A 26472-nucleotide genomic window follows, 5' to 3' on the forward strand; every position below is an offset into this window, starting at 1 on the left:
CGGGGAGATGCCCACAGTGCGTCACCTGGGGCCCCCTCTCGGCCAGTGACTGCCACCTCTGCCCTTCCTCCCTGACACCCAGGCCAGGCCATGGGCCTCTCTCACCAAGATCTCTGTTCCAGTCTGTTCTCCAAACTGCAAATCTGACCAGAGCCACCGACTCACAAGATCTCAAGGGTCCTCCTCCACTAGAGCTGGAATCAGCCAACAAGGGCCCTCGGATCAAATCCTGCCTGCCGCCCGTTTTGAAAATTGTCTTACTGGACTGCGGCCACGCTGATTCATGGGCTGCTCTCCGCTGCAAGGGCAGAGCTGAAGAGCTGCGACAGAGACCACCTGGCCTGCAGAGCCGAAAATACTTACCCTCTGGCCCTCGACGGAAGAGGTCTGCTGACCCCCGACCTAGAGGCTGCACAGTCCTCACCCCTTGGTTTGGCTGGTGGGTGGTCTGCCATCAAGCCCCTCTGGATTTACCTGCCATGTCTGCAACTCCCACACTCCCACATCACGCTCCCACATTCAACTCTATGCAGCTGTTTCAAACACCCCAGAATGCAAACAGCAGTGATTCCTGGCTGAGCATTTCCCCTGCACCCAATTGTGCTATTTCATCTACATCTTATCCCATCTAAACCTCAAAACGACCCTAAGGCTGGGTACGGTTAAGGCAGCTTATCATGCTCTCCTGTGTCCGATGCTGTGCTTTCTGCCCGGGACGCCTTGGCCTGTGCCCTCACCGGCATTGCCGTCCAACTGCAGTGCCTCCTTCAAGTCCCGAGGCCACTGCCTCCTCCGGAAGCTCCCCTGCGTGTGCAGGCTGCAGCACGCACGAAGGCCACTTCTGCCTGTGCGTCTACCATCCCTGACGGAGAACCCTGCCAAGGCAGGGGCTGCTCTGCCCCTCTTGGTCTCCATCCCAGGCCCCAGCCCAGGGCTGGGCAGTGGCACACTCAGCTGGGTCTGCTGAGTAAATGAACAGCGCGGACGCCCGGTTTTCCTTCATTCACTCAGCAAACACAAGGTGAGCAACCCATCACAAAGCCTCCTGCCCACTCTTTCATTCTTTCACTCACTAATTCATTCATTCACTGACCCTACTGAATGTAGAGCTGGGCAATCCTGGGGAAAACATCAGCCTGAGTTCAGAATCAGAACTCACAATGTTTTAGCACAAGGTATAAGGGGAGGGGAGCTCTGAGACAATAATTCCGGGGAGGGCACGATTGTTCTGGCAGGGCAGGCTTCCTGGAGGAAGTGGCCTCTGGGCTGGGCTTGGGCGTGGGGAGATTGGGATCGGTGTATATGTGACAGAAGGGTGTGACAGCCAGACGAGCCCTGTGAGAGCTGCATGCCCAGCGCTGGGTTCAGGCCACTTTCTTTGCACCCTTTGGAAAGATCTCCCGCAGACTTGCTCCATGCCAAAAGTCCTCCCCAGGGGTGAGGGGTCTGAGAGGTCCAGGGCAGCCTACAGATTCTCACAACCATGGAGATTAGAGCTGCTAAGCCAATCTCCTCCATTTACAGGGGATGAAACGGAGGTTCCACAAACCGAAGCCACTTGCCCAAAGTCGCAGGGCTCCTCAGTGCCAAGGCCTGAGCTGGGATTCGGGTTGTCTGCCACGGCTCAGGACTCCTTCCACCGCAGTGCAGTTCCATAACGTGCTTGCCTGAATGGACAGCTGTGGCTGTCAGCCGTCCTGGGCCACGTCTCAACAGTAAACTTCTGAATTCCCCAGGTGAGGAGACCCATTTACTCCGAAATGCTCACCCAAATCCAAACCAATACTGGCCATTCTCCCAGGGACAAAAACTGGGACCAAGGACTTGAATTTGCCAGATGGGGCTCTATCACTCCTTGGCTGTGTGACTTCATGCCCCACTCCCCAGCCCTGAGCCTCAGTTTCCTCATCTGTGAAAGGAGGTCACAGTGACATGGGCCTGTCACGAGGGCACCACGAGAGAGATGTGACAGCGCTTTGGAAATGAGCACTTTTTAAGCCCTTTACATCCATGAACGCTTTCAATTTCTACAACAATCCTGTCAGGTAAGAACTTTTGCTGTCCCCGTTTTACAGTGAGGAAACTGAGGCAAAGAGAGATTAAACTACTTGCCCAAGGTCATGAAGCTAGTAAATAACATGAGGTTGGGACAGGGGAGGCATTCAGCATGTGCCGCCCCCTCCAAACCCGGCCCCGAGGGGCAGGTGAGCGGGGCCAGCCCCCCGCTCCCACGAGAGCGTGGCCTCGGGCAGCACTGCCTCCCTGCGCTGCTCCAGAGGGCATGGGCGCCAAGCCCGTGTCCAAGCCCTCCCAGAGACGTTTTCTCCTGCTGCCTCCTCGGCCACCTCTGGCGGGAGCCCTGACTCAAAAACCCCTTCGGCCTTCTGCTCTCTCTTCTGTCGACAGCCACCCATGGGGCATTTGCGGTGGGAGGTGTGTGTGTGTGTGTGTGTGTGTGTGAGTGTGAGTGTGTGAGTGTGAGGGCCCAGGCATGGCATGACAGAAGAAACAGCCACTGTATTGGAAAACCACAAAGGCTGCCCCCGAAATGGGTCCCAAGGAACGGGAAACGGTAGTCAAGGCTGCGCACAGGATGCCTTGGCTCGGCCCTGCAAGCCTGGCCCAGGCGCCTCTCGCCCTCCGGCTCTGACTCACTCCCTTCTCAAAGCCCAATCTCTCTGCCAGACTGTCCAGTGGGCCCCAGCGTGAGAGCTGCCCCTCTCCAGGTCACGGCTCCACAAAAATGCCTGCATTTACCGTGAAAAATGAAAACATCAACTCAAGAAGCACTCTGTCTTCCTGGTGCCCATTAGACCTCCATCTAGAATAAACTTGTCCTTTCTTCTGTCATTTTTCCTCTCTAATTCACATCATCATCAATTTACTTCTTGACAGAGTCATTCCAGGCTCCCACTCGCTCTCTAATCCCTTTCCAGCAGCCACGGGAGCTCCCGTTCTAATCCTAATAGACTGCCGCAGCCGTTCTTCCGCCTGCCAGCCCGGCCCACCCTGCCTGCCCCGGCTGCCCCCTCGCCGCCACGGGGGCACCCACCAGGACGCTGAGTCACGACTGCCTCGGCTGGGCCCCTCGTGGGCACCCCAGAGCAGCTCACGGGGAGGGAAGTCCTCCCGGTGAGGCGGCACGCGGCAGTCATTGTCCTTCATTGGGTGGCATTGCCGAGCCTCATTCCAGCTGTGTTTCTGTGCAGGACGCTTCAGCCAGGCCGGCCTGAGCGCCGGCAGCACGTGTGAGGGTGTGTGAGAGTAGGAGGGCGTGAGCGCGTGTGTGTGCGTGTGGGCGTGTGCAGGGTCTCACCTGTTGACACTCCCACATCTACCAGAAGCACCAAGGAACCTCAGAACAGGTTTCCACACCCTCCCCAGAGAGCAGGAATAATCAACCCAGCTCTCCCTGCCCAGCAGGAATCTCTCTGCTAAAGCCCTAGAGACACTCTGGGGGAAGGCCAGGCTGGTAGATGTGAATGGGCCTGGAACTTATTTGCAAGATTATGGTAGGATGAGCCTGGCATCTCGCTCTTCTCCAGAAAGTGGGATCCCTGCTCACTGGGGGCCGTGGACCTCAAGACAGCCTTGCATTCAGCTCCTGCTTGAACCCAGCTGTTTGGGGTGACTGTCCTCATTTGACACCTCGGGCAACACAGGCCCAGATTGGCTGATGCCCTGACCAGGATACCCCAGGTTACAGAACTGGGTAGCGCAGGGGCCATTTCTCATGTTTGTAGCTGCCCAACACCTTTTAAACACATTCTGTCTGTACAGAGTTTCCTGTGCTATAAGATCCACCTCTCTGTGCTCAAAGTCAACTCATTCTCCCAGCTTCCCTGGGGGCCGGGGCTCAGGAGTGTCCCCTGGGCTCTGCCAACTGGACTCTCGCATACATCCTTAATCAAAGGGGGGCAACTGGAGGAAGTGAGCTGGGCGACTCCATCTTCTGGGAGGCGGGGCAGAGGCACCCAGCTTCTGACGCCCAGCCTGCGTGGTGGCTGCCACGTCGTGTGAGCCGCAGTGGGGCTGCTGACCGGGAGCAGCGGGGCAGGGCGCGGGGGTGCCATGTGGCAGCCCGGTCGGGTGGGTGGTGTTATTCCTGGCTGGGTTACTCCTGAGCCCAAGCTCTCAGAGATTCTGGGAGCCTCCAATATCCCTTAATAAAATTCCTTTTCTGCTTAATCCAGCCAGGGTGGATTCTGCTATTTGCAACTAAAAGCCTGACAGATAGGTGCAATAACCTGGCTGCACAAACAGACAGACCTGTTCTCATTACACACATGCTCTGAGTGTCCAAGGCTCAGAAACCTGCTCCTATGGAGGAAAGAGGCTGCTTTTCCTGGCAGGAGGACTGTTCAGACTTGGAATCAGTCAGGGAGACTAAAGAGCACCCCACTGCACACCGGTTATGAGATGGGCTCTGACCTGAATTTGAGTCCTAGTTCAGCCATCTCCATGCTGTGTGACCTCAGGTAACTTACTTAACCTTTCTGAGCCCCACTCTCATCTGAATTACAGAGATAACCATATATACTTCTTAGGGTGGCCAGAAGGGTAAAATGAGATCAGCCGGGTGAAGGGCTTTGCCCAGGGCCTGCCCCATCAGCGAGTGCTCTTTCAGATGGGCAGGGCTTCGAGCCCTCCGCCCACCCTCTCTCAGGCCCGCTTCCAGGCACTAAGCACCTCCGAGCACAGGCACACTCGCCGCAGCGTCCTCGTCCTCAGCCTGTGAGCTCCTCGGAGCAGAGTCCACGTCTCTCCCACGCTAGGCACACAGCCCGAGCCTCTGGAACAGTCGGGCCCCACCCTGCCCTCGCCATCCCTTCAGCCCCAGCGGCCTACACGGTCAGGTCCAAACGTCTCAGCCCGGCATCCGAGAGCCCCCAGGTCGGGGCTCCACTCTCCACACACAGCCCCACCCCACCCCGTCCCTTTGCCACACCTGCCTGGACAGCTTCTTCCTTCCTTCTCTGCCTCTGCAATTCCCAGGCAAGTGAGGCCACGTCATGCAAATGAGAGAAAGGTGTCCCCTCTGGGCAGCTCAGTGCTGGCAGGGCTCAGGGCTTTGTGCCAAGCCCGGGCTGGATTTCATACCCCACCCTACCCTGGGTGGGCCACAGTCACGACAGGGGTCCTGGGCCACCACTGCCTCCTTGGGGTCACGTCCGGGTCTGACAGAACCACCCTCATGGCTGGGTGCCCAGCTCTCCTCGGCACCACATCCGCCGTGGGCCTCCCAGCAGCACCGGGGCCAGGGCTCTGTCTGAGGCACATTTCCAGGGAGGGGATCCCAGCCCGGCCTCGGCTCCACCTCTGCTCCTCCCACTGGCTCAGGGAGACGCAGCCAGCCTTTGCCTCCTGTCCTTAGAAGGACGGCTCGGCCAGTTCATAGCTGGGGACCTCTTGGGGGTTCATTAAAGGTAAAACATTAAGTAAGTTCAATACTTAGAGATGATGTTTACCAAAACCAAAGAAGTCTGAGAGGAGAACAGGCTGCAGGTTCGGCCCTTCTGGGAGGCTAGAGAAAGTAAGGGCCTAGTCTTCCATAAGGCAGGTACAGGCACCTGAAATGCTAATTGGCACTGTTCTTTATGTCACCCAAACGTTATACACGATGCACCAAAGTCCTTTGGGCAGCCCAAGGCTCACGTGCCTGGAAAGATGGTAGCCAGAGAGGGCTGGTGACCGTATCTTGCTTCTGTCCTAACAACCAAAGCAGGTTGGGAAAGGGGGCAAGGCTGAGAATTCATGGCCTCCTTCGCAGACCCACAGCCGGGCAACTTGACTTTGAAGACACTAGGTTATTATTCTTTTTGATGAAGTCCTAAAATAATTAAGGATCCAGGGAACTAACAGTTTCTCACTTAAGTAGGCCTTGTTGTGGGAAGTTCTCAGCAGGCTGCTGGGGGGAGGGCTCAGGGCTGCTGCCGTGGGCTACTGGCTGGCGCCACCAGTAGCAGGTGGCATTTGTGAGCCAGGGCTCGCTCTTGCTCCCTGCTCCCAGACCTTGTCTCTGGCTGGCACTCACCAGCCGGATTCATGCAAGTTCACTCCAACAAAACAGAAGCCTCCCCCTGGCCTTGAGTTGGTCCTATATTGGTCTTGATGCTGTTTTCAGAGCAGGCTGGGCCCAGCCAGGGCAGAGGCCGGGCACCAGGGTGCCCTGTGCGTGGTGCCTCCCAGGCCTCCAGCCACAGCAACCCGCCTCCAGTGGGCAGGCTCGCGTGCTGCCCAGTGCAGGCATCCCAGCTCCACGGCTGGGCCTCAGGCTCCCTGCCAAGGCAGCTCTCCGGGAGCTGCTCCCAGTCAATCTGAGCTGAGCTCTCTGCTGCCTTTTGTTTAAAGACTTCTCACATGAATGTTAAATGATTCTTAAGAAACACAAGTTACTCTTGGACAGGCACTTATCCTGTCTTCTTCTTTCTCCCTCAATGCCCTTTTTAAAAAACATTTTTGAGGTACTGGGGCCAGGGATTGAACCCGGGACCTCATATGTGGGAAGCTGGCACTCCACCACTGAGCCACATCAGCTCCCCTGAATTGGTTTTTTCTTTTGTTTTGCTTGTTGTTGTTGTTGTTTTGTTTTGTTTTGTTTAGAAGGTACCAGAGCTGAACCCGGGACCTCCCATGTGGGAAGCAGGTGCTCAACTGCTTGAGCCACATCCACTCCCTCGCTCAGTGCCCCTTTCCTCCACTGTCCCTCTTCTGTGCCCTTTCCCTGGATCCACCCAAAACAGCTGGGAGAGGGATGGGGCACCAGCTGCTCTGGGGGGCAGAGGGGCACACAGTCCTAAGGGCCCCTTAACACCCCCCATATTCCATGTGTCTTGGGCAAGCTTCCTACCCAGCCTCAGTGACCACACCTGGCTCAGTGTCCTGGCCCGAGGACAGGGCCCAGATGGGGCAGCCGAGGGGCGGGCCAGGGGCCGCGCAGGGCCTCCCAAGTACTCACCAAGCAGCCCCGGATTGGGGAACCTCCAGGAGTCGTTGTACGTGGAATACTGAGGGTGGCTGTAGGGACTTCCAGAAAACTCACTTCCTGCATGTCATGGGCAGAGAGAGAAACAGGAACCAAAGGTCAAATCAAGTTCAGAAAAGGCCCCGGGTCCCAGCCAGCCTCAGTGCCGATGGCATTCGTCCCTTACAGAAACTGGAGGCACTTTTCATAATTAATAAAGGCAAGTCAGGGCCACATGCTTATTCTGGGATAGCTGTCATTGGCATTGTCTGTATTTACCCCCCAAAATCTTTTTCCTTTCTGCAGGGGTAGTGAACACCAGCATCTCACATGTGTCTACGGAACTACCATGCACCAGGCACTCTCCGGGGCTCCTGGCCCATTTTACAGGTGAGGAGACCGACACCCAGGGTCTCTCGCAGAATGGCCTGGATATACCTGCCCAAGTCCAAGGCCCCTGACTGCGGCGTTAGATTCAGTTCCACTCCCCGTGTGCTCCCTGCGCTGCTCTGGACCAGGGAAGCCAGAGGCGAACACAACTCTAGTCGGGCCCCCCAGCTGTGAATGCAGGGTGACGGCTGCAGGGGCCTCAGTCCAGTCAGGGAGACAAGTATAAGCCCAGGCCCTCGGTCGGGAGGAGGCGGATGCCCCTTTGCTGAAACAAAGGGACAAGCCAAAGGGCTGGGGAGCGCTCGGCGCTGTTAGCTGCTCCGGCAGGCTCGGGCAGCGTGGCTCAGCATTGGGTGTGTGGGGAAGGGAGGGGCGGTGGGACTTCGCGGCAGTTCGTCCTTGCCCAGCTGCTCTTGGAGCTGGGACGCCCGTCGCTGGAAGTCCCCTGCCTCTTGCTTCCAGCCCCAGGAGAGCCTCTTCACACCAGCCAGGCCACGAGGGATGGCAATCGGAATCCCTTCCCTCCCAGCTGCCTGTGGCGAGCAGGCCCTGCCTGGCTCCTCCTGACCGGGGCTGGAACGTGGCCAGCGAGTGTCGGGGAGGCCTGGAGCAGGGCGCGGGAACACGGGCAGAGGCGGGCGGCGACGGCCTGCTGAACGCAGCGCGCCGCTCCCTGGCGGCGGAGGCTGGAGTTACACAGCCCACGGGTGCCCTCGGCCCGCGCGGGGCTCTGCGGTTCCCCCGGGGAGGCCTGCAAGGGCCGAGGGCACGAGTCTCCAGGGGGAACGGCCGCAACTCGGGCCTGGGCCGGTTTGCTGGTTCCCCTGTGGCCGGGGAGCAGCTGTGGGGCTGTGCGGGGCTGTGCGGGGCTGTGCGGCAGGAACAGCGAAGCAGGCTGAGGGGTCCGCCCAGCCCCTGGGCCGCGCGCCTCCTCGCCTCCGCCGCGGGCAGCCCTGCGCGCTCTCACACGCCTCCACACGTGCGCGCTCCTGCCGACTCTCTGGAGGCCGCTCCCGGCCTGACAGGCTGAGCCTTCCAATTCTCTGTTTTTTATGCCTCAGTGGTCAGGGTGTCAGGTTCCTGCGCTGGAAGGGAGGTGCGGTGACAGTGCAGGGCCGGCAGCCCAGCCTCCACATGTCACAGTGCCTGGGGGCGGGGCAGGGGAGCAGGCAGCCGCCTGGAGAAGGCGACTGCCGCCCTCCCCTCTGGGTCCCAGTGCCCAGAGCCCCCCATTGGAGGCACTTGTCGGCAGTGTCCGGCCCGGGCATCCAGCCTCTCTGGCCAAGGCTGTCTCTGCTTCTCCATTTAGCAGCCCCGTGCCCCCTACTAGGCCCTGCCCCCCAGGTTGCCTCTTCCAGGAAGCCTTCCTGATCTCCAGTCCCCAAATGTGCAAGACACTTCCGCCAGCTGGGGTTAAGGAGTTCATTATGTACAAGCCACCCATCCTCCACTACCACCCCAAATTGCTGGTGGCTCCTGGAGACCTGCCAAGGTCCACAAACACCTCCCAGCTCCTACAAAGGTATCTACATCAAGAGCACTTCCCACCATCCTCGACCCCATCCCCACCCCTGAGCTACAGAACCCACCGGGATACCTCCTCCTCTGGGATGCCCCACTCCTGTCCTCCCTGGGTGGGCTCCATCTCCTTCCAGGTCCTCAGTGCAACCCCTACATGGGGTTTTCTGTGACATGGGAGCGCCTGCCCCTGCAGGTCAATGTCCCAGTGCCCTCAGCTCCTGTGCCTGGCCCCCCAGCTTCATGCCCGGTCCATTGCAGACAGTAGGTGCTCAGTAAATCACTGGTAGTTCGCCTGGCTCTCCCTGCACAAGTCTGTTTAGCTCTCTCCCTCACTGCCTTCTAAGCTTTGCTCAAATCTTCCTAGTGAGGAATTATGATCATTTATTTAAACGGAAACTTCCGCCACTCCACCCCTCTTTCCTGCTTTATTTTTCTCTATACAATTTATCACCATCCAGCATGCCTTATTATGTTTATCTTGTTTATTATGTGCCTCCTCCACCAGGATGTAAGCTCCATGAGGGCAGGGAGATTTGTCTGTTCAGTTCACGTCTCTCTCCCAGGGTCTGGCACAGCACCTGGCATCTAGCTTCTAGCAGATGCTATTTGTTGAATGAATGAATGAAAAAATGAGAACTCCTCAATCAGGGACACACTTCCAGAGCAGAGAGCACTCTAACTCAAGTGACAGCCACCACTGCTCCCATTCCAATAGCCAGGGGTGTAGCAAGCAGCTACTATGTGCCAGGACTCGAAACTGTTTATCTGCCTCCATTGCCAGGTTCTCTCCCCCGTACCATTCTGCCTCTTGGCGTGTGAAGAGTGGAGGTGGGTCCTGTGAGAGCAATGCTCTCTGGGTAAGGGGAGCTTAACCATCTCTGGGACAGAGGCTGGCCTAGGAGCTTCTCCCACTACCTGTTGGAGACTCATGGATGTTGTGTGATTGTCTGAAGTGTGACATGGGAAGCTGGTGGAGGGCAGGGAACCTCCCTGCATGGAGTGTGGGGAGACTGGTCCCCAGTCACCAAGAAAGCTGCCTGTTGATAGACCTGGCCTAGCAGGCCACAAGGATGGCTAGGAAGTAGCAGATGGCCCAGATTCAAGTTCACGCGCTACACTGAGCCCCATGGCCCTCGGTCATTTGTCACAGAGGCTGGGAGCAAGGGCTCTGGAGCCAGACCTCCCGGGTTCAAATCCTGGGTCTTCCTAGCTCTGCAGCCTTCCCTAGGTCACTCAACCTTTCTATGCCTCAATTTCCTCCTCCTTAAAGTATGGGAAATTAACAGAGCTCACCCCGTGTGGCTGTTGTGAAGACTGAATACAGCAATACACCAAGTGCCTGGCACGTGGTGAACGCTCATCCAATGCCACCATGATGACAAGGACCCTGTATCTGTCACCAAAGCCCCCTTAGCATCTGGATCTCGTTTGGCTCTCCCGCCTACTCCGTGAACCTCACAGGTGCAACTGACTAGGGGGCTTGCCCAGGTCAGGCAGTGACTCCAGCCCAGGACCTACCTTCTTGTCTGGGTTACACTGCCTCCCTGCTCCTGGCCTCCGTCTCTCCATTTGTGAAAGGGTAAATCAGGCCACGTAATACCCAAAAGCCCTTCCCATCTGCTGAGCCTGAAGTTCACTCCTCGGCGGCCACAGTTTCCCCAGCAGGGAGGAAGGACCCTTCCTCTGTGTTCTGTGGCCCCACCATATCCTGGCCTCCTTTGGGTCTGGGGACTGCAATACCCTGCTCCATTCCCCTTGCTTGAATTCATTATTCTTATCACATCTGAGGAGCATATACCTTCTTTCCTTTGAACCTCACAAAAGCAGCTTAGAAGACAGTTCTGTCCAGTCAAGAGAAGTTCTAGGGAAAGAATTGGGGGACATTTGAGTCAGGCCGTGAAGGATGGGCAGGATTCAATACACAGAAAGGAGGCAGGACATTCGAGGCACGAGCAAAGATCTAGACGTAGGACTATTCAAAGTGTGAACCCTGAATGGCCAGGCCTTGGGTGAGGCCACAGCAGAGTCAAGCCACAGAGCAGGGTGGGGTTGGGTCAGAAAAGTTAGGCTGTTCTCCCATGAGGACTGGGGAGCCAGCAAAGGCTTCAGACCAGGGGATGTCAGAATCAGGACGAGCTGGAGGAAGCAAGCCTGCTATCAGGGAGACCAGCCAGATGGTTACTGCAATAGTCCAAGCAGAAGGGGATGAGGGTTCAGGAGATGACATGGCTATGACATCCACAGGAGTGAAAGGATATTCCTTCAGTGCAGGGATGATGTTTTAAGGACAAAATGGAAGTCCCCGCTTCTCGTTCATTGTTGGGGCCTCTAGGGGTGCAGCCAACAGCCCCAAGACAAAGATCCCACAATCAACACCTTTTCTACTGACCTTGCCCAGGGCAAAGGACACCACAGGTCCCTTGCATCTTTCTTCTAACAGATCCATGCTTTCGTGCATCTCTCAACAATACCAACCCCTTAAACCAGGATACCTTTTTCTTTACAAATTAATAGAAAAGCTTCTGGGAGGCTTGATTAGGGTGCTAGCTTATGCCCTGGTGGCTGTCACTCAGCAGCAGTGAGAACTCAGTGTGGCAGGCACACAGCGCACAGGCTCCCAGAGACAGCTCCAGGGCTGTCTGGAGCTGGTCACACATAAGCCCAAAGAATCTTTCAATGACAAAACACAGTCTGCTCCAGCTCCAGCTCCAGCGGGAAAACAGGACTGAACACACAGCTTTATGCAACAAGCCATGAAGTCAGCTGGAAGTTGCAGCCCAGGACATGCAGGGGGAGGAGCGGGCAGGTGGGTGGGAGGGGCAGAGAGCAGGGCACCCTGAGTGAGGCGAGGGCGAGCGCTTAGTCAGACCCTCCACTTTCTGGCTGTGTGATCTTGGCCAGGGACTTAACCCCTGTGGGTAGAGTATCCTCAGGCATAATGTTAGTGAAAGAACAAAAATACCCTCTCCCTTTGCCAAGACCGGGGAACTGGGGAGAGAGGAGAGAGGAAAGGGTCTCCTCTAAAAACTGAACAAGACCCTTGAAAGTAAATTCAGGGGAAGTGGACTTGGCAGAACATTTAGAGTGTCTGCCTACCACATGGGAGGTCCAGGGTTCAAACCCAGGGCCTCCTGACCCGTGTGGAGCTGGTCCATGTGCAGTGCTGATGCGCGCAAGGAGTGCCATGCCACGCAGGGTGTCCCCCGTATAGAGGAGCCCCATGTGCAAGGAGTGTGCCCTGTCAGGAGAGCCGCCCAGCGTGAAAGAAAGTGCAGCCTGCCCAGGAATGGCACTGCACACACAGAGAGCTGATGTAGCAGGATGACACAACAAAACAAGACACAGATTCCCGGCGCCGCTAACAAGAATAGAAGTGCACAGACACACAGCGAATGGACACAGAGAGCAGACAACTGGGGGGGGCAAGAGGAAGAGAAATAAATTTTAAAATAATCTAAAAAAAAGAAGTAAATTCAGATAATTAGAATAGTTAAACTTACAGAGTCAGAATCTGGAGTGTGGGTTACCAAGAGCTGGGTTGGGGGTGGGAGTTAATGCTTGAATTGTACTGAGTTTCTATTTCAGTTGTTGTTTGGTAATAGATGGTGGTGATGGCTACACAACATTGTGAGTGTAATTAACAGCACTGAATTATATAGGCCAATGTGGCTAAAGGGGAAATTTAGGTTGTATGTAGGTTCTAAAATAAAAAATTTTTTAAAAGGCAGGACCGTACAACACAGTGAACCCTACTGTAAATGATGGACTGTAGTTAATAGTACCATTATAAAAATGTTCTCTCAGGAGTTATAACAATGGTACCACACAGACGCAGGGTGTTGATAATAAGGTGGCATTTGGGTCCCTAGATTTCATGCATGCCTTTTTCTGTAAACCCACAACTTCTCTACTAAAAAAAGAAAAGAAATAATTTCAGAGCTTTCACTGATTTCTTGGACATGAAAAAGGAAAACTGAAACTGGGTTTTGGGGTATGGGGAGAGAGCACTAAAGTGCTGGGCATAAGAAAATGGGGCAAATGGAGTGGTGGAAAGTTTTGTGACTGAGAGAGAGAAAGCAAAGGGAGGAAGGAGAAGTCGCACGTGCCATGGGGGGGGGGCAGCTCGAGAGCCTTTGAGAATCGGGATGACCAAACCCGCCTTAAACTGTCCGTTTTGGGAGCCATAATCTGCACGCTGCCCCCATATCCTACACACTCAATAACGGCTGCTCCACGCCCAAAAGCCTTGTCTGCGGGGCGTGGCGCTTCCCCGCGGGGCAATCACAGGAAGCAGGGGAGCGCCCCTCTGTGCGGCCCGCGGGGCTGGGCTGAGAGCGGTGGAGAGCCCACAGAGCAAGCAAGCGTTTGGTGACGTCAGGAAGCCTGAGCAGAGGGGAGCTTTTCCACCGTCCTGTGAGGACGCGGTGTGAGGTGAGGGTTTGGGCTGGTTCTATCTCGATCGTAAGGTGCAGGGAGATGCCGCTTTGCTGGCACTCCCTGGGCGGGGAAAAGGAGCAGTGGGCGGCAGGAGGCAAAGGCAGGGAGGCAGGGTCCAGCGCGCGCCCTGGGGCACATGGGACAGGGCCGCCTTCAAAGGGCTGGGGAGCAGGGCCAGGTCCCCTTTCACAGGCCCGCAGGGTTGTTCTCCACCCTCCACCTCTGCCTAGAGCTGCCTACCCTGCAGGAGAAGCCAGAAAACGAGCCCCCTGCCAGGCCCTGGCCCTCACAGGCTGTGTGGCCCTGGGCACGTGAATTTAACCTCTCAAGCTTCAGTTTCCTCATCTGTAAAACGGAGGGAAGGAAAGTCCCTACTTCTTAGGGTTGTGGAGAAGAGCAAAGGAATTCCTGGCTACAGATCTTTGTAGAGCCCTGCGTGGCAAGGATCTGGTACATTTTCTTCACCGATGGTAGAGAAAATGCATTCAGTCATTTTGGCTCCTACCCCAAGCCATCTGAGACAGTCCCAGCTCCTAGCTACACCTTCAGACTGGGGGTGTGTGAGGAGGAAAGCTGGGGACAGAAAGAAATATGGAGCTGCAGAAACTGTCCCTTCTGGGGAGGGGTTGGAGAGATCATCATAGTCAACACACTCTTGTTTTACAGCTGGGGAAACGGAGGCTCAGAAAGAAAAGGGATTTGACAGAGGCCAGGGGCATGGAGCTCCAAAGAGGCTGGGAAGGCAGGCAGGGAGGTGTGCTTGGGAGCTGTGTGTATTCACCCTGAGAGGAAAGCAAAGACCAGAAGAGAGAAGGAACCCTGGCAGTTAGGAAGCTGCTCAACCTGACAACGCCCCGTGGAGAGCGGCACACAGAACGCTGAGGCTCAGGGCCCAGTGAGCTCGGCCACTCACCTCCCTTCATTCCCATCCTCACCCCAAGCAACTTGCTTCTTCCCTGCCTTTATGGGAAACAAAACTGGCCCACCGCTCTTTACAAAACAACTCTGTCTTATGATGGACCTCGCTCACCTGCGCCACCGTGGACCTCGCCCTCCTGTGCAGTTACTCATAGGCATAGATTGTCATGGCTGGAATGAACCTGAGCGACCATTTCCCTCATCCTGCCCGCCCCTAAGACCACACAGTCAGTCAGGGACAGAACACAGCCTGCGACCCCAGACCCCTATCCCAGGCCCCAGCACTTCCACCAGCCCAAGGAACTCCCCACTGGTCTAGGCCAGTGGGGGAAGGGATTGTTTCCCCCTTCACATTTTATTATGAAAACTTTCAAAAATATAGTAAAATTGAAAGAATTTTATACTAAACACCATACACCCACCACCTAATTCTACCATGAATATTTTCTTATACTTGCTTATCATGTATCTATCTAAACTTTTAGCCTTTTGCCCATTTTAATTTTTATGTATCTCAAAGTAAATTGCAGGGAGGCAGACTTGGCCCAATGGATGGGGCGTCCATCTACCGCATGGGAGGTCCACAGTTCAAACCCCAAGGAGTGCACCCCGTAAGGAGAGCTGCCCAGTGCGAAAGAAAGTACAGCCTGCCCAGGAATGGCGCCGCACACACGGAAAGCTGACACAACAAGATGATGCAACAAACAGAAACACAGGTTCCCGGTGCCACTGATGGGGATGGAAGCAGTCACAGAGGAACGCACAGCAAATGGACACAGAGAGCAAACAACTGGGGGGCGGGGCGGGGCAGGGCGGGAAGGGGAGAGAAATAAATAAAAAATAAATCTTAAAAAAAAAAAAGTAAATTGCAAACATCAGTATGTTTCCCCTAAGTACTTTAGCGTATATATCATTAACTAAAGCTCAATATATGTCTACAAGTTTTTTAATGTAAAAACTTACACATAATGAAATACACAAACCTTAAATGTACAATTGCTGTGTTTTTACAAATGCACACATTTGTGTCACCCAAATCCCTAGCAAGATATAGAATATTACCACCCTAGAAATTTCTCTGATACCAGGGAAGGGAGCATTTTGAGTAAGTGAGAATCCAGTTGTGTTGGGACATGACTGAGTCATCCTCCGTGAACCTTGGAGATTGTGCACTGACAATCCAAACCCTCGCTGCTGAAAGAGGCGCCTAACCTCCCAAGTGAAAGCCCCTAAGCAAAAAAAGGTAGAGCATATGTTCTTTCCTCAAACACCTAGAAAGACAGAAAGTCTTATGAATTGTAGGATAAATGGCAGGTTTTTCCAAACTACCATAGACTTCCAAAAATAAAGGGGCTGACTGTAAAAATGAATGAGGTAACCAGAAAGGACTGGCTAAAATGGAAAGCTAAAGGGGGGTTGTGATAAAATGCACTTTATGTAGATTTCAGAGGCAGGAAAATTGCCAGAATCAGTGGCGTTTTCAGAAATCCTTTGGCTAAAAGCTCAGAGATGGAAAGATAGCTGAAGTTTCCTAAAATTCTCAGAAGTGACAAGTAAACGGGCTCTGCATAGCTCTTAATTAACCCAAAACGACACCTGCCAGATGACGGGGATTTGCATCGGCGCTGGGGGCCGACCCCGTCTGCAGATGGTGGGCTCCCACCTCTGCTCAAGACCTCTGCTGGCTGTAATTAACATACGGAAAGTCTTTCAAAGTGACTTCGCAGCCAAGTTCTATTTCTGAAGGGTTCAAACTGGGCTTTGAGAGCAAATCTTTGCAGAGGCGCAAGGAGGAGAGATTTGAAAAGGACCGTGAGATTTCCCCAGCTCCACCGCGTGGCTTTGTAGAACTACACGAGGTGTCGTGGCTCAGGGGCCAGTGGCTAGGTGGGGTGTTGCCCTGACCCTAACTATGCACCACCCACAGGCACCATCAGCCTTTCAAATACGCGTGTTTACATTTCCACGCTCCGCGGTTCGGGAGCTCTGCCAAAGCCTCTCCAGGTGGCCTTAAGCAAGTCACTTCCCCTTGCTAAGCCTCAGTGTTCTCATCTGTAAAATTGGTGTGTGTGGCAGGGATTTAAATACCTACCTTAAAGGGCTTCTGGCTCTTAGATGCTCCCCTTTCCTGTCTCTGCTGCATCCCACCCCACCTTCCGAGCCTGGCCCCTTCGAAGGCCAAGGCTTCTCACCCTCCCTATCTTCAGAGCAAGACCTTCCTGGGCTCCCAAAGGGGAAACAAAAACCCAAGCTCAGGAAAGGCAGTCCTGTCAACCGACAGCCTGGTACACAGGGCACTGATCCATTCATTCCTGGGAAAAACCTCTTCTCTTACAAGCTCGGGTCAGCCATGAAGGCCTTCAGGAAAGCGGAGGGAAGAGAAAAACCGATAGAGAGGGCGGAAGTGAGGGAGAGACTGCGAATAGATCTCACTTCTATTTCTCCCGGAGAACCCAGACTTCACAGGTGGGCAGCCGTGCTGGGCCGGCCACAGGGAGAGCAGGTTGGAGACGAGGGCTGAGCCTAGCTCAGCCACTGCCCAGCTCCAAAGGCCATCAAAGACCTTTGTCAGGGTTCTGTCCTCCAAAAGGGGAAGCTGTCGTGCCTCCACCCCATTTGTTTAGTCTACAACTAAAAAACCCACATGCAAGGATCCTCAGGAAATTCAAAGGAAACAGATGCCCCGTTGCACGCTAGTGTCCCCACCCCCCAATATTCCGCAAGTTGCCAACCAGACTCATCAGCTGGCAATTCGTCAGGGGCAAGAACTGGGGTCCTTGGGTCACATGGAGCCAGGAGAAACATAACGATGGGCTGCCCAGCATTTAAACATTTTTTTTAAATTTGAACTACTCTCAAACTTACAGGGCAGTTGCCAAAACAATACAAAACCTTCTGCCAGAGAGCTCCAGTATACACCACCACTGCTCAGATTCCCAGTTCCACCACCTTTGAACATTTTGCCACATAATTGTATCATTCTATCTACCCATTCATCCATCCATCCATCCATCCATCCATCCATCCATCCATCCATTTGTCCATCTATCTATTTACCTGTTTTCTAAACATTTGAGAGTAGATTGTACATATCGTGTTCCTTGATCACTCAATTCTTCCACGTACATTTCCTAAGATCAAAGATATTCACTTCTGTAACCACCATAGTACAGATGTCAACTTCAAGAAATTTCACATTGGTATAAACCTTCCATATTCCATTTTTTTCCTAGCTGTTTCATTACTATCCTTTTGCTGCCCAGCACTTTAAAGGAGCAACCATGTCATTAGCCACAAAACAAGTAGTTCAGAATTTTCTGTAAGCTGCCTGGCCCTACAGGCATTTTCGTTTGAGGCCCCCTGGCTATGCTATGGCATGTTTCAAGCAGTTTCTGGTCCAATTTTAATCCACTCCCCTGCTGGGGTCTCACTCCAAAGAGTGGTCCATTCTCACCTTCATCTAAGCAAACAACGGACAACACATTGTGCAAATGACTCCCTGTGGCCTCATCAGGGTGCAAGACAACACCTGATTTGTGTATATCTGTGCAGGGCAGGATAGGACCCAGTCTCTGGTACACTGATTCCCGAAACCAAGACACACACCTGAATGCCCACGGGCAGCCTGCTTGTGAGCACCGAGCCTGTGAGGCAGTGGTGCTCAGGGCCCTTCCGGTCTGGCTCCTTGAGGCTTCCCAGCTACACTCCCACTGTCCCCTTCCCGCACCCCATGTCCCAGGCCGACTGCACTACCTGCCATTCCCCACGTGCTCCATGAAGCCAATTTCCAGGTCTCTACTCAGGCTGCTTCCTCCATCTGAAATGCCTCCCTCCTTCCCCTTCTGGCGTCTAACCCCCCAATTCTACAAAACCTGGCCCAATACCACCTCCTCCAGGAAGCCTCTCCAAATGGATTTCCCAGGCTAAGACTATTCTCCCACTCTCCCCTAAGCCTCCAGCCGTGGGTCCTGCCCTGCCACTAGCCTGAGCACTTCCTGCCTAGTCTTAGGGTGGTCTGCACCCCATCTTGCGTCCTCTACTGGGGAGTCAGTGGGTCCCCCTCAAGGACAGGAACCGCTGCGTCAGCACAGAGCCTGCCCCCAGTGCTGAGCGAGTGAGCACCGAGTGTGCCCCACGGACGTTCCTCGAGCCAACCCCTTTCAAAGCCAAAACAGATACAGGTCATGAAATCCATGCTACAAAGCACTGGTGAGACACCGTCCCCAGAGTCTCGGCTGATGAGCAAACGTGCAAGGTGGAAGATCCTAAAACACCAAACCCACCCATCTTCAAAAGGAGCATGGAGAGAGAGAGAACAGCAGTAAAACACAGAAAAGAGAAGTGGGCCATGTTTGCTGCGGGGCCATAGGGCAAGTCCTGTGGGTAAAAGGGATGCCTGGGAGGCCATGCCCCTTGCTGGGCCTCCCCTGCCACGTATTAACGGCTCTCTGGTCAGTCCACTCCCAGAGAGCAAAGACCTAATTAAAAAAAGGAAGGAGCAAAAGCTTCTGATAAGTTACAGCTCAGAAAAGAGCAGGGCCAGACTAAAACTCCGCAGACTGAAGCAGGATTGGCGAAATGGGAAGGTTTTTTCCCTTTAGCCTTTTCAGTGCACCAATTTGGCCTTTGGAAGATGTCCGACCTTGAAACCTAAAGACTCTCTTTCAGTGACTAGAATGTCGCCCCATCCCCATGGCCTAAATCGCCAGGCCCCAGACTCCACAGCTCACGGCCCATTGTTCTAGATGGAATAACCCTGAATTATATTCCCAAGAACATCCAATTCCCTTATCCATGGTAAATGTTTAATAAACTCACTAGGTTTTTGTGTGTCCAGCTCAAACTGGATTCCTATGTGCAAACAAGTCATAAGACATTTTCCCTGGCTGTAAAGAGAAAGACTTTAGAGCTGGAATGAATGATTTAAAAAGTAGTGCATAGCAGAGAGTAGCATTTCTAAGGGTCCTTACTATCCATAGATACTGAGTTTGGGGATACTTACGGTATATCTCTGGTTTTGGGGATTACATTTTACTTTTAGATCCACACACCAGTAATGGGTCTTATTTTGAGAAATGCATTCCTTTCAGTATGCATGGTGGCCCCATTCCTTGCAGAGCTCTGCACCAGGCCCCCGGGGGCTGCAGCAGAATGAGCCCAGGCCCCATCCTCAGGGAATTCCCTAGATGGATAGTCTTTGACATTCTGGTACCAGCAAAGGCAAGGTGGGTTTAGATGCAGAGTGGAAGTTGAACTTCACTCTGGCTGGGGTATCCAGGAAGGCTTCCTGTAGGAAGTGGCTGCATTGTGAGCCTCAAAGGACATTCAAGCCTCATCATTTGGTGGGTAACTGAAATCTGTCCCTATCCACCACCCGCCAGCCCCAGATGCAACCGGAAGTGTCAAAGTGCACTGCCCGCATCCCCTCTGTTGGGAAGGTCAGTCCCCAACTTCTCTCAAGCAGGAAGTTAGTCCAGCAGAAGACTGTCTGTCCTGGTGTAGAATGGGCCATAGAGGCCCAATTCTTTTTCAACAAGGCAGCTGCTAATGTAGAACACTGACCAATAAATCCAGAAACCTTTTAACAGCTCTGAATCACACCACGGCTTTTGTAAACAATCATAAAAAGGCAGGCACTGATTTTCTGCATAGCTAGTGAAAGCAGCAGTGGCAGCTGCTATGTGCCGAGAACGGTGATGTGGTGGTGGAAAGACCACTGCTTGGAGCCAGCAATTCCCGTTCAAGGTCCCTCAGCTGTGTCTTAGCTGAGTAGCCTTGGACAACTCACTTTAACTTGCTGAACCTGAACTCCTCATTTGCAACATGGTTATCAGAATGTTCACAGGTCAAAACAGTAAAGATGCATTTTGAAATGTTATAACACGTCTTATACAAATGGGAGGGGTTATTTGATGCTTCACTCGGTCCTTGGCACGTAACATGCTTTGCGTGGCTTGAATAAATGAATGCACTGGGGATTGTTGTTTTTGTTTTTTTAATGGAAATGATATTTCCGGATGCTTTTCTCATATTTTAACACATCCAAAAGTCTTGATTGTTGGGAAAGCCTCGGATTGGGAGTCAGGACCCTGATCTCATTCTGTATCTTCTGGGTTCCCTTGGCCTCAGTTTCCCCAATGGTCAGTGGCAGGTGAGGGGTGGACAAGAGTGGTTTCCAATCTTTCTGCCACTAAGGAGTGGTTTTTCCCCTGACTCAAGCCCACATGCTCCTTTGCTTGCTAAATGATGAATGCACCCCCATTCCCTTGTTAAGTGCCCTTTTGTGGGCAAACAATTTCCACCAGGCTGTCAAGCAGAAATAAGTCCCCAGTCCCTATTACCTGCTCCCAGACTCCAAAGCCGGCCCCAGCTCCCTCCGGCTCTCACTCCCCAGCACGATCCGGGACTCCATTTGGCGCAAAGTCAGCCCACCGCGGACTGACTTTGCTTTTCTGTGGCCTAGACCTTGGCCTGTCCCTCTGAGCAGCCAGGGGTCCTCTTCTGAAGAAATCACCTCCCCCGGCGCGCCTGGGCTCGGCATGGCGGCTCGCACATCCCGCCGCTGACTAATGAGACGGAGGTGAAGGTGTCATACCTTGCTGGGAAGTCACAGTGCTAGGCCCGACCCGTGCTGCCTGCCATCAAATTTTAATGCTGCTGCTGACATATTTATGGAATGCCTCACCAAGTGTTTGCGAGGGGACCGGACAAGATTTACCTCCACAATTATGACCACAACGCGCCGGCTCGAGGTGCCCTGGGAACTCGGCAGCGCAGAGGCCTGAGCCCCACTGTGTCCCCGGGAATGCGCTCAATTCTGCACGCCTTCCCGCCCCCAGTGAGCAGGGCCTGGGGCGGGGGCAGGCGGAGATGAATCGGATATGGTCCCTGCCCGCGGAGAGCTCGCTGTCGGGGAGGGGGCCACACACACATACATTTCACCGTCCTGGGTGACAGGGAGCCAATAGAGGCACCAGAGCAGGCTGGGGCTGAAGAGGGGAGGGGAGCGTTATTTCTCCCAGCAGAGACAGGGGCAAGAAGGAAGCCCCAACTCTGGGCTCCAAGGGGCCATCCAGCTGGTTCAGCCCTCCGGGTCGCTCCCTCCTCCCCACTGGCCTCAGGGCCTCAGCAACACCCTGTCTTCTGGGGTCCCCTCTCCCCAGGCTCACCGGGAGGGGGATGCCAGCTCCCCAGCTCCTTGCCACTCCTAATCCCTTTCTCTTTAAATTGCATCGCTCTCCCCCAGGAGAGCCACCCCAGCCCAGGGGTGACATGCAGGGACCCAGGCCAGTGGTTCTCAAACTTCACTGCACATTAGAATCACCAGGTGAGCTCTCAAGAGACCAGGTGACCAGGCCACACCCCGTGCCTGTCAAATTGGAATCTCTCAGGATGGAGTCAGGTATCAGGAATTTTCAAAACTTCTGGGGGTGATTCCAACACATGGCTGAGTCTGGGAACCTGAGGACTAGCACCTGGTACAGACCGGGCCGTGCACCGGCAGCGTCGGCATCGCCTGAGGGCGTGGGAGAAAGGCAGACCCTGGGGCCCTGCCCTAGACGTACTGAGCCAGCGCCGGCTCTGTAAGAGGATCCCTGGGTGACGAGTGGGCCCCAGATGGAAATCAAACCACTGCAGGTGAATCCACCCTCTAAGAAGGTCCAGTGTGTATGGATGGACTCCAGAGGCAGGTCACTGGGCCAGCTGCCCCCATTACTCAGTGCTCACGAGAAGGTACTTTTCCTGTGGAGGGCGCTGAATTGGGGCTGCCCTTTAGGCAGGTCTGCACTGCTCCCCAGGCTGGACCTGGAGGCGGGAGCCGCAGGGCAGTCCTGTGGACCACAAACTCCCTGGAGCAAGGCCCTTCCCCATCCAGACTCCGGTCACCCAGGAGCGCGGTGGGCAGGCCAGCCCTGAAGTTAGCTGCACTGACGGAGGTCTAGTCCTTCTTAAATCCAAATCACACTTGCATGGGAGGAGCTGGGGTGAAGAGAGAGCCAAGGCAGGAAGGGTGAGAGAGCAGGGCAGCCGGAAAGCAGCCTCCTGAGCCAGAGAATGCAGGGCTGGGTGGCACGTCCCATGGGCGTGCAGGTGACAGCCAGGGTTTGTCTACCTTCATGTTCAACACGCAGCAGACCCTCTGTCAATGTTTCATTCGTCCATTCCCTCACCGGGGAATGACTGAGAGCCTACTGAGTGCTCGGCACTGTTCTGCGGTCACAGCATGGACAAAACAGACAAAAGCCACTGCCTCACAAGGATGCAGACAACAAACCATACCAATAAGTAAAATACGGTATGCAGTACGCTAGACGGTGATTCGTGTTAAGGAGGAAACATAAAGCAGGGGAGAGAATCAGAAGTATCGGGAGGGGCTGAAAATTTCAAGAGTGGCTAGGGATGCCATCACTAAAAAAGGTGACTCTGGGATAAAGAGCTGAAGGAAATGAGAGTTAACCATGCGGCTATCTGTGCAAAGGGAACTCTAAGTAGCGGGAACAGCAAGCGCCAAGTCCTGAGGCAGGAGTATGAGCAGTGTGTTGGAGGAACAGTGAGGACGCCTGAGTGGCTGGAGGGGAGAAGTGAGAGGGAGGGAGACAGATGAAGTCAGGGAGGGAAGTGGAGATGGGGGAGACCATATAAGGACTTTGACCCCTACTCTGAGTGAGTGGGGGCATTACAATGGGAATTTGGGCAAAGGAGGGACATGACCTGATTCCCTTTTAAGTAGTCTCACTTGAGCTCACTTGAGTTGAGAATGGACTAAAGGGGCAAGGGTACTAGCGAGGATACCAGGAAAGAAGCTACTGCTAATATTTATCGAAAATCTGACCTACCCGCAGAGCAGGTACCTCTGGCCATTTGGGACCTAATACTACGAGGTTGGGAAGGGCCAGAATGTGTCGCCATGAAGCAGATAATCAGCCAGCCACAGCCGAGGACACTCACAGAGCACAACCAGATATGGGCGATTGGGTGGAAGGGAAGTACTGTGAATTCCAGTCCTGGCTCTGCATGACCTTGGGCCAGCCCCTTCCTCTTCCTGAGCCTCAGTTTCCTCATCTGTAAAATGGAGGCAATAACGAAGGTACTGTACAGAGTTGTGGTGAGAATTTTACGAGAGTATGGATGTGGAAACACTGGGTAAACCAAGGAGAACTGCGGCTGCGGTTGCTGCCTTGTCCTGAGACACACCAGGAAAGTAGGAAGGTGTTGTGTTCCAGTCCACCACTAGGGGGAGCCAGGGCAATTCTTCCTTGAGCAGAAATCAAGTTTGCAGCCTCAGTTCTGTCTTATTTAAGGGAATTCCGGAACGTGGTTGGCAAAAAACGTGCCCTGAGCTGTCCTCATTGTGCCTGAATTTGTTCTCTCCAAGAGACGTTCTGAGCAGCCCAACAAATGCTCTCTGAGGGGTTGATACAAGCCCTGAAGCTCTGTCCAGCTTGTGCCCTCAAATAAACCAACGAGTAGGTGGAAAAGAAAAGCCACCCCTGGACAAGGGCATTTGATTAACCCCTGAGCATGTCTGTGTTTGTTTCCTATCTTGGTCCACACAGGATTTCAGGCGGCTCCTTAGACATTCACTGAGCATTTTCTTTGTGCCAGGCCCGGTGCTGAGTGGTGGGTGGTGCTGTGAGGTAGCAGGACTGAGGCTCAGGAGTCCTCCCAACCCCAAGAGATCCAGGAGTCAACTGGGGCTTTGGATTTCTCAGGGTCTCTCTCATCTCTCCATTTATCTGAAGCCTAAAAAGCTCCAATAAGATGCCTTTAAAATAGGCAGAAGGGGCAGGGCAGCCATGGAGGGATGTACAAGTTGTTCACTGCACAAGAGCATAATGCCCATTGGGCAAGTGGGGACTGAGTGCCATCCTATTCTCCACACCCCAATCTTGTTCCCTAGCCTGGGGCCGCATCTGCTCTGAGGGAGGAAGGAGCAAGGGCCTGAGGACAGCCCAGAGTAAGCCTCGAGAGCAGCTCTGTGGCATCACGGCCCTCTCCTGCAGTAGCTTCTTTACTGCCATGGATCAGGAGCAGAACACAAGGATGGATACGGCACATCCCCCAGGACGACAGTCACACCTGGGCCCACCTCTGACCTCTTTCCACCCACGTTTACTTGGTCTGGAGAACGGGCCAAGCACTGTGAGAGGCAGAGGCTGCCTGCCAGGCGGTGCATCAGCCCTACACGGGCCGGCAGGCTGAGGCTCCGCACAGTCCACTGCCTGGCAGAAGTGTGGTCCCGCCCTCGGGACCCTGCGTTTTTCTCTTGTTAAAAGAGCTCTGGGGAGCAGACAACTGGGGGCAGGGAAGGGGAGAGAAATTTAAAAAATAAATCTTTTTTAAAAATCTATAAAATAAGAGCTCTGGGCCAAGCAAGCCTAGGCCCAGCCTGGCACTGCCACCCGGACAAGCTGCTCGGTGCAAGCCGCAGCCTGGGCTCCCTCCCTCCTGTGAACCTGGCAACAGCCACGCCTGCCAGGTGGGGTTCTCGGGCAGCGGAGGGCAGCCCAGAGCCCAGGGGCTGGCCTGTACGGGCTCTCCCCGCACGTCAGCTTGTCAGCTTCCTCCGCACAGCGGGGCCCTACCCCTCTCCCCCGTCTCACAACAGCCCCGGGGAGCTGCCACCAAATAAGAGGACTGAGGTCCAGAGACGGAAGGCGACTCCCCGGAGGAAACGGCCGGTAAACCCGGAGGCAGGACGAGGCCCAAGGCGCCGACTTCAGGCCCAGGGCGTCGAGCCCACCGGGCGCGCCTTCTGCGCCGCCCCCGGCCCCTCTAGGGCGGAGGAATCCCACCAACAGCTCTCCCCGGAGCCGCTGGGGAGGGGGAGGGGGAAGGGGGGAGGAGGAGGAGGATGAGGCCTGGAAGACAAAGAACAGGGCGCGGAGGCGGGAGCAAACCCGCTCCTCGCGTGGGAGCGGGAGCAGGGGCCCCAGCGGCGCGCGGGGCCGCCCCGGAGCCCGGCAGCTGGCGGGTCGGGGCCGCGGGCCCACTCCCACGCCCCCACGCCCCCGCCGCCCCCACGCCCCCGCCGCCCCCGCCGCCCCGGGTCCGGGCCAGGCCCGCGGCCCCCAGGCCCGCGCGCCGCCCCCTGCGGCCGGCGCGGTGCAGGCCCTGCCTGCTCCCCGGGGAGCCCGCCGCCAGGCCTGATGGCGCTGACGCGGGAGGGAGGCCGCCAAGCTGTCAGTCTGGAGGTGCCCCTCGGAGCCTCTCCTGGCTGGAGCGAGGAGGGTGGGCGGGCGCCGGAGCGGGGCTGTCAGGGCCTTCACGGAGACGAGGCCGGGGAGGCGCTGCCTGACAGCTCGCCCACCGAATTAGGACCATTTGCATGCTAATTTCCAGCGCTCTAACGGGCTGGCAGGCGGGCTGGGGTGTGGAGAGGACGCAGAGAGAGGCGCCGGGGCCTCCCCGCCCGCGATGGAACAATGCTTGACTGATCTAGCTGCGTTAACGAGCAAATTATGGTAATTTTGTTATTACAAATGCATAGAAATTTCCAAAGCGGGCAGCCATTCAGGGCAGCTCCCCGCTCCTCCCCACTCCTAAATACTGAACCCCCAGTTTGTCCGCACGGACCTGGAACCCACTCCGGGGATGGAGATTTCCAGGAGCCGGGCTGCCCTCGGCCCGCTCCGGGCAGACCCGGGAGAGCGGGGGCGCCCTCGGCAGCTGCATCCGCAAACCTCGCCCTCTTTCCGTCCCTCAGGGACCCCTGCCCAGCCGCTGGGCCTGGCCATCCGGCAGCACCGCCACCTTCAAGCTCGTTTCTTTCCCATTCTGAGCGGATACCACGGGTCATTCTCCTTCTAGATGCTGCCCCCGCCCCCGTCCCAAGCAATTCGTTCCTTCATTTCAGAGCCCACTGGGTAAAGTGGGCTCAGAAGCCAGGAGGGTCTCCGAGACTGTCAGAGACTGTCCGATAAAAGAATGAATGAGTGAGAGGAGGGAGAAGGGAAGGGAAGGGGGAGGGAAGAAGAGACAGAAGGGGAGAGAGCTGGGGAGAGAGGAAGGAGAGAGGGAAGGAGGGAGGGAGGCCAGACCTCATCCCAGAACTGAGGATCATCAAGCGCTGGCACTATAATTTATAATTAATCCAAGACTCCACCAGAGGAGTCCATTTACCAGGTGACATCCCCTCCCAGGATTTAAAATGGTCCACTGTCTCAATCACAATTTGTCCCAACTTTTCTTAGGATCTTTCGGATTAAAAGTATGTTTTTTGGAAGCATGCCCTGGAATGC

The 26472-nt window shown here is 55.0% G+C and overlaps 1 protein-coding gene across 2 annotated transcripts in view; it reads right to left on the reverse strand.

Moving 5' to 3' along the window:
- PAX5 (paired box 5) overlaps positions 1-26472 on the reverse strand; it is a 198632-nt gene that overhangs the window by 3982 nt on the left and 168178 nt on the right. For both annotated transcript variants that reach the window (XM_004457266.5, XM_004457267.5), the window contains exon 9: positions 6959-7045. In XM_004457266.5, the coding sequence (XP_004457323.1) occupies positions 6959-7045 (87 nt within the window). The remainder of the gene's footprint in view (positions 1-6958; positions 7046-26472) is intronic.

This window comes from Dasypus novemcinctus, chromosome 8 (assembly GCF_030445035.2).
Source record: "Dasypus novemcinctus isolate mDasNov1 chromosome 8, mDasNov1.1.hap2, whole genome shotgun sequence".
NCBI lineage: Eukaryota > Metazoa > Chordata > Mammalia > Cingulata > Dasypodidae > Dasypus > Dasypus novemcinctus.